Source organism: Microcaecilia unicolor, chromosome 10, assembly GCF_901765095.1.
Source record: "Microcaecilia unicolor chromosome 10, aMicUni1.1, whole genome shotgun sequence".
In the NCBI taxonomy this organism is placed as follows: Eukaryota; Metazoa; Chordata; class Amphibia; order Gymnophiona; family Siphonopidae; genus Microcaecilia; species Microcaecilia unicolor.
In genome coordinates, this window is record NC_044040.1 from 28,133,727 (window position 1) to 28,148,507 (window position 14,781).

The following is a 14,781-nucleotide window of genomic DNA, read 5'->3' on the forward strand; positions in this document are numbered from 1 at the left end:
GCCCAGCACTATCCCTGCCACCCAACCACCAACCCCGCCTCCCAACCACCAGCTCTGGCACAGACCGTATAAGTCTGCCCAGCACTATCCCCGCTGCCCAACCACCAGCCCCGGCACAGACCGTATAAGTCTGCCCAGCACTAGTCCCGCCTCCCAACCACCAGCTCTGCCACCCATTCTAGGCTAAGCTCCTGAGGATCCCTTTCTTCTGCACAGGATTCCTTTATGTTTATCCCACGCATGTTTGAATTCTGTTACCGTTTTTTCACGGTGGTGGATGCTTGGAATGCCCTCCCGCGGGAGGTGGTGGAGATGAAAACGGTAACGGAATTCAAACATGCGTGGGATAAACATAAAGGAATCCTGTGCAGAAGAAAGGGATCCTCAGGAGCTTAGCCTAGAATGGGTGGCAGAGCTGGTGGTTGGGAGGCGGAGCTAGTGTGGGCAGACATATACGACAAGGCAAGATAATGAAAAACACACAGGCAATAAGGAAGTCACTCTGCCTCTACAAGTATCAAGTGGTTCATGAGACTTTGCTAAAAGAATCATCAAGGTCACACAGCTACTCAAAAAAGACCGCAACCCTCTTCACTGCTTTCCTCCCTGCCTCTGAATCCACGCTTGGGTTCCACATTATGAAGTCACAAAGAAACCAACCCACTTACCACTGTCCACAATGCACAGCCTTCAACACTCCCACAGCAGCTGTGGTCTGTCGTTCAAAGCCTTGCCCTATATGGTCTGCATGAGCTCGTGTCCTGTCTTCAAACAGCATTTCACGTGGCTCACTGGCTCGAGGTAGGTACTGCAAGTTCTTTATTTCATTGGTAGTTCTGTTGTAAAAACAAAGGTGGCAAAAAAATTGTATACAAAGTGATAATAGTAATTCTACTCTTCTTAAAAATAAATTAAATGTTTGATGTGTTTGTGATGCAAGGGTCCACGCCTGAGGGAATGGAAGACTTTTTGAAGAGATCTGTGTTGATGGGGAAAAAGAACTATCTTGCAGCAATCGCTCACCAGGGAGGCCCCCTGTATGGCGCATTGGCGATGCGCCACGATGCAGTGTTGCTCAGTGGAGAAGCAGAGGGTCCGTGACCTTGCCTCTAAGCGGCGAGACCACTTTTGCAGGATCTGGTCTCCATATTGGGACTTGCTCACTCCCACGGCAAAAAGTAGATTATTAAATTGTTAGGGGGGGGGGTGGGGAGGGGGGGGGAGAGGGGGGGATAGGTTGTGGGGGTCTATGCGGGGGGTAGAGGGGCATAAGTGATAAATGGAAAAATTGTGTGAGGGCACCTTTTATATATAGGCCCTATCCTGTTCTTATTATTCAGTGAAATGTTTTGTGCTTTTGGCATTTTGTACCATATTTTGTTGTGCCAATAAACAATAATAAAGAAAAAAAAAAAAAATTAAATGTTCTTGTGACTCCATGCAGAATCTGTTCAAGAGGAGAATTGTGTGTGTCACTGCCTTGCTTCAGAGGCACTACATGTCTTTTGCAGCAGAACCTAGTGCAACTCCTCAGAGATCCTAAAAGAGAGAGGGGATAACTTGACACTGCTAACAAACTTTCCCACAAGTCTCTTGGACTATAACTTCACTCTATAGCCTTTGTATCACCTAAAGTCAATTGTATCCCTTGATTTTGCTCCTTTTACCTTCCTAGCCCTATTGCAATGGAAGAGCACTTGGGGCAGGGAGATAAAACATCTCCACTAGTAAGTTTCGGTATACAGATAATGTTAACTCCAATTATTTCCGACTACGCTCACAAAGCTGGCCATGTTTTAAATTTAAAATAAGGAACTGCAACAAAGGATTTTATCATGACCAGTACTTTTTTCTGTGCCATGGTCAGATCATTTGATGGGGCAGTTTACACTACAGGATCAGGTTTGCCTGTCCCTGCTATCTTTGCATCATTTAGTAAAAAGGACTATATCTGGACACAGCCAAGCTTCTGAACCTCTGGGTTCCCCAGTTAGTTTAAACTGGATTTAAACATGAAAGAGCCTGTTATGCTATGGAACAAATCCTTAACAGAGACTTTGGATCAGATGGCCCCTGTAAAGAGCACTGTTATCAGCTAGCCTATCTTTTTTTTCCACGGATTAACATAGCATTACGGGCCCCTTTTCAAAGGTGCACTAGCATTTTTAGCGCACGCTAAAATTTAGCGTGTGCTAAAGGTGTAGATGCCCTTAAGAATATTATCGGTGTCTACATCGTTAGCGAATCTTTGTGAAAGAGCTCCTAAGGAAACTGAGAACAGATTTAAGGCACTCAAAGAAAGAGTATGGCAAAAGTCATGATCTAATGACAATTAAGATTCTTATAGTGAGACTGATGGAATATAAACAGACTTATAATGCTGTGGGATGTGCATATTTTCAATGATTATTGCTGCCTGAAATTCTCAAAGGAGCTTTTACAGACCGTCAGATTTTTGACACATGACAGGAAAACTCCTGTTGATAATATTTCTCTCTCTTCTGATGACTGTTGTTTCATAATAAAAGGCATAGGGTCCTTTTTACTAAAGGGTTGCCATGCAGCAAACCAGAACTACTGCCAGCCCAATGTGGCTGCTGACACCCCCAGCGCACGCCATTTCCAGTGCAATCAGATTTTCCTGGAAAATAATACCACTGGGGGTTACTGCCAAGTTAGCATGGGAGTCCTTACTGCCATCCACTGAACTTACCACACGAATCATTTCTTTTCTTTTTTTTTCACTTTTTCCCTGCTGTGGTAAAAAAGCACTGAAGGGATTTGACTTGATGAGCTTATCACTGTGGTCAACACCAACCGGTTGAGTTTTGAACCAGCTGCTGATACCAAGATTTGCTCAGTTTCAAAGAATATAATTAACAAATTTATTGCTTGATCCTTGCTCTCTGCGAGGGAGTTTATAGGATGCTGCCCCGTCCCCTTAAGAATACTCCCTCAGTCAGAACCCCTTTAAGCCCCACAGTCTCGCCCAAAGAGGAAGTGACACAGGAGAGGTGGAACCAAGGAAGTTTTATGACAAGGAGATGACATGACATCAAAAAGTTAAAGCCATCTCCTCCGCGTAGCCACCATATTGTGTTACCCCAAACATCCGCAGATGCTATTGAAAATAGCAAACTTGTGAGGTTACATAAGTACGTAAGTATTGCTATACTGGGAAAGACCAAAGGCCCATTAAGCCCAGCATCCTGTTTCCAACAGTAGCCAATCCAGGTCACAAATACCTGGCAAGATCCCAAAAAAGTACAAAACATTCTGTACTGCTTATCCCAGAAATAGTGGATTTTCCCCAAGTCCATTTAATAATGGTCTATGGACTTTTTCTTTAGAAAGCCGTCCAAACCTTTTTTAAATTCCGCTAAGCTAATCGCCTTTACCACATTCTCTGGCAACGAATTCCAGAGTTTAATTACACGTTGAGTAAAGAAAAATTTTCTCCGATTCGTTTTAAATTTACTACATTGTAGCTTCATCGCATGCCCCCTAGTCCTAGTATTTTTGGAAAGCGTAAACAGACGCGTCACATCTACCTGTTCCACTCCACTCATTATCATCAACGACGACACCTAGATTCCTTCCTTGGTCTGTGACTCCTAACGTGGAACCTTGCATGACGTAGCTATAATTCGTGTTTCTCTTTCCCACATGCACCACTTTGCACTTACTCACATTAAACATCATCTGCCATTTAGACGCCCAGACTCCCAGTCTCGTAAGGTTCTCTTGTAATTTTTCATAATCCTCCCGCCATTTAACAACTTTGAATAACTTTGTGTCATCAGCAACTTTAATTACCTCACTAGTTACTCCCATCTCTAGGTAATTTATAAATAAGTTAAAAAGCAGCGGTCCCAGCACAGAGCCCTGGGGAACCCCACTAACTACCATTCTCCATAGAGAATACTGACCATTTAACCTTACTCTCTGTTTTCTATCTTTTCTGATAGGTACGGACGGGGAGAGTGATCTTGGGGTGATAGTATCTGAGGATCTGAAGGCGACGAAAAAGTGTGAAGAGAAGCTCCTGACTTCTTCAAAAGAAAGGCATTGTGCATTAATAAAATCCGTGGAAAAAGGAACTGTAAGGGACTCCCCTACTCCCTGTACATCATTTCCCTCCATCGGCGCCTGTGCCACAGATGCACTCTACGCCTCTTGTCTATCAACCGCCACGTGTGGAGAGGGTCGCGCCCGCCAACGCGCACTGCACTAACTGCCCTGAGGAAACTGCCAAAACTATCCCCTGTGCTTCCGACTCACCCGACGCCCGAGGGGAACCCCCATCGCGTTGAACACCCGCTGCGGGCTGACGGCGGCAGGACTCACACTTCCCCAATGCTGCTCCCCCACACCAGGAGCTGCGCTTAGCCGCCTCAGAAGGCACTGACATGCTCCACAAACGCCTGCCCCAAAACTGACTCGGCAGAACGTCTAGTTCCTCCATATGATTAAACAAAAACAAAGTCTCTTAACATTTTTTTTTTTTTTTTTTTTAGTCAGGAGAGAAAGGAAACACCTGATCAGGCCAACAGCCCCGGGCGATGGAGGAAAGGTAGGGGGAGACTGGGAGGGACCTGGCACCACCAGGTGTACACCACAAGCTGCAAACAGCCACTCAACCCCTGTCTGTGCTAAACTATGCCCAAAGAACACCAGTAGCCTGATCAAACCAGAGCTGTACAGAGATGTCCCTCCACCTGCTAGATAGAGAATACTGAGGTTCAGCTGGTTGCACAGGTCCACATATAGCAAACCTCCAAGGTTCTCTCTATCTCCACCTGCTAATAGAGGGACACAACCCACAAGTATCTGGATTGATCTGTGGGACGCCATGGAATAGTAAATCTTAGAAGACATGTAATTCTGGGGTGGAGGGAGTAGATACATAGCAAAGGATAAGGAGTACAGCAGTGTTTCCCCAAATCAGTCCTGGAGTATCCCCTTGCCATATCCACAACGAATATGGATTAACTTGATTTGCGTACACTGCCTCTATTATATGCAAATCTCTTTCATTCATATTTGTTATAGATATCTTGAAAGCCTGACTGGCAAGGGGGTACTCCAGAATCGACCTGGGTAACACGGGAGTACAGGAAGCAGAGGAAACCCAAGATCAGAAGGGACAAGTTACTTGCACACTACTACCCCCTACAATCCCCTCATTCACCTGCAATCTATCACCCCCCCTCCAATACACTAATGGTTAGAGCAGTAGGCTTAAAACTCAGGAAGCCAAGATTCAAATCCTACTGATGTACCTTGTGATCTTGGGCAAATTATTTAACCATCCACTGTCTCAGGTACAGTCTTCAATTATAAGCCCTTCAGGAACAGGGAAATACCTACTATCCCTGAATTTAAATTGTCTTGAGCTACAACTGGAAAAGGGATGAGCTAAATCCAAACCCCTTCCCTTTAAACCCTCTTATCTCCTTATTCATTCACTCTCTTGTTCCCTGATCCACTCACCTGACTCCCCCCTTGGGCTTCCTCATCTCGGGCAAACTGTCTTGCACCCTTTCCCCTCCACAACCTCTTGGTCACAACACCTGAGGACACATCCTCCCCTTCTGCTTCTAGGCTGGAGTGTTACTACAACCAAAATATCAGCTCCTGTTTTAACATTTTATTTTCATTGGTCTGCTATACTTCACTCTGGTACTGAAATCTGCAGGGTGCAGTATACAGAAAGTGAGTTTAGATGTTTTATCAATATTGCAATGCTCCATCACTCCCCTTCCCTGCCCTACGTGCTCTTCCATGTAGTTCAAAGTGCAACAGTCTGGCCCAGAAGCAGAGGGAGACACTTTAGATGACCGTTTGCTGCCAGAATCGTGCCACATGAGAAGGACACAGGGCAGCTGCCATTACCAATACTCTAGTCCTCAATCTCTCACAGTGATTCCATAGGGAATAAGGGATTCTGTGAGAACAACACGGTTTTATGGCCCTTCCCACAGCAGTGAAATTGTAGTGACTGAAAACCCTGACAATACTTTTTGACTGTTCTCATTTATTTCATCTCTATGAAAAAAAATTAGCATTTTCAGTATTCCAAGCACTTCCTACCTTGGTACGGGTAATTGGATTTGATATACCGTCTTTCTGTGGTACAACCAAAGTGCTATATATTTATTATAATTAGGTAGTAGTAGTACTTTCTTTGTCCCTAGTGAGCTCACAATCTAGGTATCATGCCTGGGGCAATGGAAGGTTAAGTAATTTGCCCAGAGTCACAAGGAGCTGCAGTAGGAATTGAGTCCAGTTCCCCAGGTTCTCAGCCCACTGCACTAACTACTAGGCGGCAACTTCCTTCCCACAATAAGTAACTCATGGCAAGGGTGAACCAATCCTACCTTTTCCTTTTAAAAGGTGACTTTGGCATGTCGGCCACAGGGATCATCTGTTCTCCAGGACGTACCCACATAATTGGACCGTCATCACTATCCTTCCGATTCTTCAGCTTCAGGCTAGACAAGGTTCCCCATGGCAAAGTACACTAGCAACAAACATTCATGGTGAATTCAGATCTTTAAAAAGAGAACTTGATTACTTTCACCTATTCAATATCCTAGTTCTCTGGCCATTCAACAAAAACAGAACCGATATTTAGTTGACCATTATCAGACAAAGTTAATGAACAAGTCGGTTAAATTTTGCCAAGACAAAATGTAGCCAGTAAGCAGTGGGGTAGGTAGGTAGAGGCAAAAATTTTTTTTTAAACATCAGGATTGTTCAGCCAACTCTAAAGGTTGGTCAGAAAATTGCTTTGAATATTGATCTCAATATAATATTGTACCCATTTCCATCAACGCTCAATTTAAAAAGATTTTAACTTGTAAAAAAAAAAATATAGCATATGTGAAATACACTTAAGGTAATTTGTTTAAGCTTTCCTTTTCTTACTCTTAAAAACGGTGAATTCTCCAACATGTCCAGGAATTCTGGGAAGTAATCCCTACTTCTTCATCCACTGCTGCCAACCAAACTGATTCTGCGCATTGCACCAGCTCTGTATGTACCATGGGAATAGGTTCTTTTCACCTGTGCACAGAATGCATCATTTAATATGCTTGAGATTTAAGGCAGATTTATAGACAACCTGAACTGTATGCTTAACACTAATAGGTAATTAAATGCACATACCCACAACAATAGGTTATTCTCAACTAAATATTATGCATATTTTGCGCAGACTGCTCATACAAAGCAGAGGTGGTCATTAGCGATCTTTGGTCCCACAATCTTAATTCTAAGCTTACATAGTAACATAGTAGATGACGGCAGAAAAAGACCTGCGCGGTCCATCCAGTCTGCCCAACAAGATAAACTCACATGTGCTACTTTTTGTGTACACCTTACCTTGATTTGTACCTGTCCTTTTCCAGGCACAGACCGTATAAGTCTGCCCAGCACTATCCCGCGCCTCCAAAACCACCAGTCCCGCCTCCCACCATCAGCTCTGGCACAGACCGTATAAGTCTGCCCAGCACCATCATCGAAATCAAGGCCAATTATATCATATTTGGCGTTTCGTAAAAGGCATATTCCTGAAAGAGTCACTGCAGCCCATGATTAAACATGAGTAGAGGTATATCAATATCATTTGTGTTTGCATTAAAAAATAATGAAATGAATTGATATTTTTGTGTTATATATATATATATTTTTTTTTGTTGTGATGTGTTTTAAGATGTTTTATGAATATTAATGCTCATTGTAACCTATTTATATTAGATAATGCGGATATCAAACATATAAATTGCGAGTGACCTCACCCGCAAATGCGCAGTAGAGACTTTTCCTCTCTGTCCGCCCCCGCGTCATACGTGATGACGGGGGCGGGACAGAGAGGGAAACTGCGCGAAGTGGAGGGGAAGGAGGGAACCGCCGAGGTCGCTGGCCACCGGTACCCCCCCCCCCCCCGCGAGTCCGCCGCCGCAGCCACCCCTCCACCCCGGCCCGGCCTCTCTTCGCTATTCAACTTACATCGCCGCAGCACGCAGATCAGCTGAGCTCCTGTCAGCCTTCCTTCCCCGCCTGTGTCCCACCCTCGCCGACGTTACGTCACACGAGGGCGGGACACAGGCAGAGAAGGCCGATGGGAGCTCAGCTGATCTGCGTGCTGCGGCAATGTAGTTGAATAGCGAAGAGAGGGCCCGGGCCGGGTGGAGGGGTGGCGGCGGTGACTCCGGGGAGGGGGCCTTGGAAAACCCCCATTCCAATACTAGCCCGTTTTAACAGGCTCAACGGCTAGTACATTTTATAAAACGTATGATTTCACAAACTCAAAAAGCAAGAAAATACAATATACTTTAGTTTTCTCAAAGGGATGGTTTTGCATAATAGATAAAACATTTATGACTTCAAGCAGATGGCTTTCAGTTTTTCTACCCCACATAATCTTCCAATTTACACAATACATGAATAAAGTCAGATTAGAACTCTCTGGGCCATCACATACCACAATGTAAAAAATTCATATACTCTCCAGCAAATGATAAACTGGCTTCCAAGTATTTATTTTGGTTTTGTAATCAGCTTGAAGCATAAAACAAGTAAACACAGAACTATATAAAAAACAACAAATGATCAACACTGTGCTGAGAACAGTCTGTGAAACTCTTAGGATGGTCTATTTTCATACTCCAACCATGATTAGATTCAGATCTAAAAACTCTGGTAGGAGAAAGATAAACCACACTGAAAAAATAACTCAGACAAAATATCAACAAGTACCACCTTTGTGTAAAAGAGTAAGCAAGCCCCCCCCTCCCCCAATATCTTTAGCCTAATTAATTGGCTAATTAGAATTAGGTGCTAAAAACTTTTGGGTAACATGAAACTACCCTGTAAAGTAAATCTTCACAGCTGAGCTTTGGGCTTTCTGTCATATATAAAGTCCATTTTAGACTCTCTTCCCTTTCACCTCTTACCCTGGTTCCCTTCTACCCTATCTATTGTAACTGAATCATCCGTACATTGTAAGCCACTTTGAGTCTGCTTTACGTGATAAAAAGTGGGGTATAAATGTTCATAAATAAATAAATAAATAAATAAATATATAAAGGTCTAAAAGGTGTTGAGTTTGGTTTTCATCATAAGTGAGAAATCATGTGACAATCAAAAGACCATTTCCAAACATTTGGGGCTCACTCCATCCACTGACAGACCCAGTCTACAAATGCAGGTCAGGATAGGATACTGTAACAGCACTATACTGTACTGACCCGAGGACGGAGGTTTTGGCCTCTGAAAGCTAAATGTATTAGTCCAATAAAATGGTATTATTTTACTTTCTATATTTGTTTTATTTCTATTTGTTAATTTGTAAAGTGGTGATTGGTACTTGTTAGGTTTTTTTTTCAAATTTACATCTGCTGTCTTTATATTTTGCACAGTACTAGGGGACAGTTTCTGTGGTGTTGCATTGTATGCAGAGTCTGGCATTGGGGGTTCAGTTTAATTTTTGTCTAAATAGAAAGTTTATGATTACTTATTCTATAGTGGATTAGGGTGTATCTGTGTTTGTGAAAAAGACATGGCTTTCAGTTGGCATTGACTGTGCAGGATCTATGATCTGTACTATTCTGTCTGGTTCGTTTACAATAGGTGAATTGATGTTCTAGTGCTCACTGTAGTGTTTAAGATGCTTTCCTTTTCCTTGTGTGACTCGTAGAAATGACTGCTTATGGTATGGTAAAATTGCTCTATAGGTCCTGAGTGTTTTGTATTCTCGGCATGCCTAGTACTGGATTTGGGGGGGGGGGGTGTGTTAAAAGATGACCGGCCCCGGGTGTCAACTACCCTAGGTACGCCACTGTGATGACTATAATGGCTCTGCTTAGTGGTTGTCTTGCCAAGATCACCTCAAGATCAACAAAGCTGCGATGAACCACAGACTAAACTCTAAAGATCTGCAGGCTTCTCTTGCTGCATGACCACAACGCAGTAGCAATGCATGATTTTCCTGCTCCTTGTGGCATAAGGAGAGCAACTGCACATCAGGCAACATCCTCCTTCCCTCCCTCCCCCACACACAAAAAAATGGGGCTTAGACTAGAGGCATATGATATTACTAGCCTGGTATTAAAAAATACCTACTGTGAATGGGCAACAGTTCAATAGCATTCAGGATTGCAAGTGGTGTATAAAAAAAAAAAAAACAAAACACCAGGTTTTAGCACCACACAGTTTTTCTTGGGTCCTCAATGGAACTCACCTGTATCAATAACCTTCTGAAACGAAGACTATTGGGCTCATTTTCAAAAGAGAAGGACACACATCTTTCGACATAAATCAAAAGATGGACGACGTCCTCACAGAAACGTCCAAATCGGTATAATCAAAAGCATATTTTGGACGTCCCCAACTGCACTCCGTCGCAGGGATGGCCAAAGTTCAAGGGGGTGTGTCGGAGGTGTAGCGAAGGCGGGACTTGGGTGTGCCTAACACTTGGACGTCCTTGACCCATAATGGAAAAAAAACAAGGACGTCCCTGACGAGCACTTGGACGTTTTCATCCGGACCTGTTTTTATTACGACTAAGGCACAAAAAGGTGCCCGAAATAACCAGATGACCACCGGAGGGAATCAGGGATGACCTCCCGTTACTCCCCCAGTGGTCACTAACCCCCTCCCACTCTCAAAAAACATCATTACAAATATTACTTGCCAGCCTCTATGCCAGCCTCAGATGTCATACTCAGGTCCATGACAGCAGTATGCAGGTCCCTGGAGCAGTTTTAGTGGGTGAGTACACTTCAACAGGCGGACCCAGCACCATCCCCCTCCCCCCACCTGTTATGTTTGTGGAGGAAACAGCGAGCCCTCCAAAACCCACCACAAACCCACTGTACCCACATCTAGGTGCCCCCCTTCACCTGTAAGGGCTATGGTAGTGGTGTACAGTTGGGGGCAGTGTTTTTTTTTTTTTTTGGGGGGGGGGGGGGTTGGGGGCTCAGCACACAAGATAAGGGAGCTATGTTCCTGGGAGCATTTTATGAAGTCCACTGTAGTGCCCCCTAGGGTGCTCAGTTGGTGTACTGGCATGTCAGGGGGACCAGTGCACTACAAATGCTGGCTCCTCACACAACCAAATGGCTTGCATTTGGTAGTTTCTGAGATGGATGCCCTTGGTTTCGAAAATCGCAGAAAATCAGAAACATCCATGTCTAGGGACGTCAAAATCTAGGGATGGCGAAATTTAAGGATATGGACGTCCCTGACAGTATTTTCGAACGAAAGTCCATCTTGTTTCGAAAATACGGGTTTCCCCGTCCCTGAATTGGGATATTTTGCAAGGACGTCCAAATTGAAACTTGGACATCCCTTTCGAAAATGCCCCTCCACGTTCAAATTTTGTAAAGATTGCACGCTTCCTTACAACAGAATTTCAATTTAATTTACTGAAAGAGGGGAAGAGAGGAAACAGAGAATCTGTTTCAGATCAAAATACTAAAACCAGATCTAACACTGGAGGCCAATGTTTCTCCTACAAAAGGGAAGGGAATAGGACTTGATATACCGCCTGTGTTTTTTCTGCAACTACATTCAAAGCGGTTTACATAGTATATACAGGTACTTTTTTGTACCTAGGGCAATGGAGGGTAACTTGTCCAGAGTCACAAGGAGATGGCAATGGGACTCAAACCCAGTTCCCCAGGATCAAAGTCTGCTGCACTAACCACTAGGCTACTCCTCAGTTTGATTATGTATGGAAAAAAGGTTAACTATTTTTATAACCTCAGCTCCTGTACAATAAAAGCCCCACTTTCCTACTCTTTTCTATTACGTCCTGAAACCACATGACTGGGGCTATGACTAAGAAGAGGGAGACTAATCCTTCACTTACGCCCAGGCTGGGCTGACTATGGAGGGCCATGCCACAGCTCACAATGTTAGAGCCATGGCTGTGTCAGTGGCTCACTTGAAGTCAGCCTCTATTGAAAAGATTTGCAAGGCTGCGATGTGGTCATCAGTCCACACATTCACATCTCACTACTGCCTTCAGCAGGATACCCGATGTGATAGTCGGCTTGGGTAGTCGGTGCTGCAGAATCTGTTCAGAGTTTAGAATCCAACTCCACCCTCCTAGGCCCATTTTTGTTCTGTTCCAGGCTGCACTCTCACATAGTTATGTTTCTGTTCAGGTCAATCTCTATTGTGTCCTCACCGTTGCGAGGCCCAATTGACCAATGTTCATTGTTTTGAGTAAGCCTGGGGGCTAGGGATACCCCAATCGTGAGAATAATCAGCCTGCTTGTCCTCGGAGAAAACGAAGATACATACCTGTAGCAGGTATTCTCCGAGGACAGCAGGCTGATTATTGTCACATACCCACCCTCCTCCCCTTGGAGTTGCTCTAGTTTTCTGGTTTGCTTTTTTATTAAACTGAAGGACTCGCGCTCGTCTTGCAGGCGGGAAGCCGTTCGCGTATGCGCGGTGCGCTCTGCCCACACGACGGAGCGTTCGAGAGGCCTCTTCGCTTGCTCTCAAGATTTTCCCGGTTTCCTGGGCCGTCGCGGATGACGACCCAATCTTGAGAATAATCAGCCTGCTGTCCTCGGAGAATACCTGCTACAGGTATGTATCTTCATTTTGTGGACACAACCTGAAATGGCTTTCATTATAGGCTCATACCACCTCCGAAAACACCTGCTGAGCAAAACAACTCTATAAATAGAGAAAAAAGATCTATATACACCCCTCCGTTTTTTACTGCAGATCTTTTTTCTCTATTTATAGAGCTGTTTTGCTCTGCAGGTGTTTTCGGAGGTGGTAAGAGCCTATAATGAAAGCCATTTCAGGTTGTGTCCACAAAATGAAGATACATACCTTTAGCAGGTATTCTCCGAGGACAGCAGGCTGATTATCGAGATGTGGGTATAGGCATCCTTTAAGTCCAGAGAGCATAGCCAATCGTTTTCCTGAATCATGGAAAGAAGGGTGCCCAGAGAAACCATCCTGAACTTTTCTCGGACTAGGAATTTGTTCAGGGCCCTTAGGTCTAGGATGGGATGCATCCCCCGTTTTCTTTTGCACAAGGACGTACCCGGAATAGAATCCCAGCCCTTCTTCCCCTGGTGGAACGGGTTCGACCGTCTTGGCCTTGGAAGGGCGGAGAGTTCCTCTGCAAGTACCTGCTTGTGCTGGGAGCTGAAGGACTGAGCTCCCGGTGGGCAATTTGGAAGTATGGATTCCAGATTGAGAGTGTATCCTAACCGGACAATTTGAAAAACCCACCTGTCGGAGGTTATGAGAGGCCACCTTTGGTGAAAAAATTTCAACCCCCCCCCCCCCCAACCAGCGAGTCATCCGGCTATGCTGCACTGGAGTCAGTCAAAAGCCCGTCCCTTGCTTTTGCTGGGGAGCCGCGGGGGCCTTAGTCGCACGCCAGGACTAAGCCTGGGCAGGCTGCCGAGAAGCAGGAGTGTACCTACGCCTATTATAGGAATAGGGAACACTCCTCCTCCCACCCAAAAAACCTCCTAGATGAGGAGGCAGTAGCAGAAGACGCCAGGCGGGAGGGTGGCCAATATAATGCTGATTAAAAAAAAAAAAAAAAAAGGTTCCAGAGGAGATCCAGGAAATTATAGACTGGTGAGCCCGATGTTGGAGCTGGGCTAAATGGTAGACTAAAGAACAAAATTACAGAGCACATTCAAAAGCATGGATTAATGAGACAAAGCCAACATGGATTTAGTGAAGGGAAATCTTGCCTCACCAATCTATTACATTTCTTTGAAGGGGTGAACAAACATGGATATAGGTGAGCTGGATTTTCAAAAGGCATTGACAAAGAGTGGAGGAGTGGCCTAGTGGTTAGGGTGGTGGACTTTGGTCCTGGGGAACTGAGTTCGATTCCCACTTCAGGCACAGGCAGCTCCTTGTGACTCTGGGCAAGTCACTTAACCCTCCATTGCCCCATGTAAGCCGCATTGAGCCTGCCATGAGTGGGAAAGCGCAGGGTACAAATGTAACAAAAATAAAAATAAATTAATTAATGTGAGCAAGTGCAAAGTGATGCATGTGGGAAAGAGGAACCCAAATTACAGTGTTGTGATGCAAGGTTCCACATTAGGAGTCACTGACCAGGAAAGGTATCTAGGCCTTATCGTTGATGATACGTTGAAACCCTCTGCTCAGTGTGTGGCGGCGGCAGCTAAGAAAGCAAATATAATGTTAGGTATTATTAGGAAAGGAATGGAAAACAAAAATGAGCATGTTATGATGCCTTTGTATTGCTCTATGGTGCACCTGGAATATTGTTTTTAATTCTGGTCACCGCATCTCAAAAAAAAAAAAAATATATATATAGTGCTATTAGAGAAGGCGATGAAAATCATAAAGGGGGTGGGACGACTTCCCCTTGAGAAAAGGCTAAAGTGGACAGGGCTCTTCTGCTGGGAGAAAAGACGGCCTAGGGGAGATATGATAGAGGTCTATAAAATAATGAATAGAGTGGAATGGGTAGACATGAATTGATTGTTTACTCTTTCCAAAAATACTAGGACTAGAGGGCACGCAATGAAGCTACAAAGTAGTAAATTTAAAATGAATCTGAGAAAATATTTCTTCACTCAACGTGTAATTACTCTGGAATCCGTTGCCAGAGAATGAAGTAAAAGCAGTTAGCTTAGCAGGGTTTTAAAAAAAGGTTTGGATGCCTTACTAAAAAGTCCATAGAACATTATCAAAATGGACTTGGGGAAAATCCACTGCTTATGACCTGGATTGGTCACTGTTGGAAACAGG

At 44.3% G+C, this 14,781-nt stretch overlaps 1 protein-coding gene across 1 annotated transcript in view; it reads right to left on the bottom strand.

The window, feature by feature from the left end:
* RSBN1L (round spermatid basic protein 1 like) overlaps positions 1 to 14,781 on the bottom strand; it is a 73,890-nt gene that overhangs the window by 12,346 nt on the left and 46,763 nt on the right. The window contains 3 exon segments of the mRNA XM_030216572.1: positions 669 to 836; positions 6,381 to 6,523; positions 6,931 to 7,068. Of these exon segments, the coding sequence (XP_030072432.1) occupies positions 669 to 836; positions 6,381 to 6,523; positions 6,931 to 7,068 (449 nt within the window).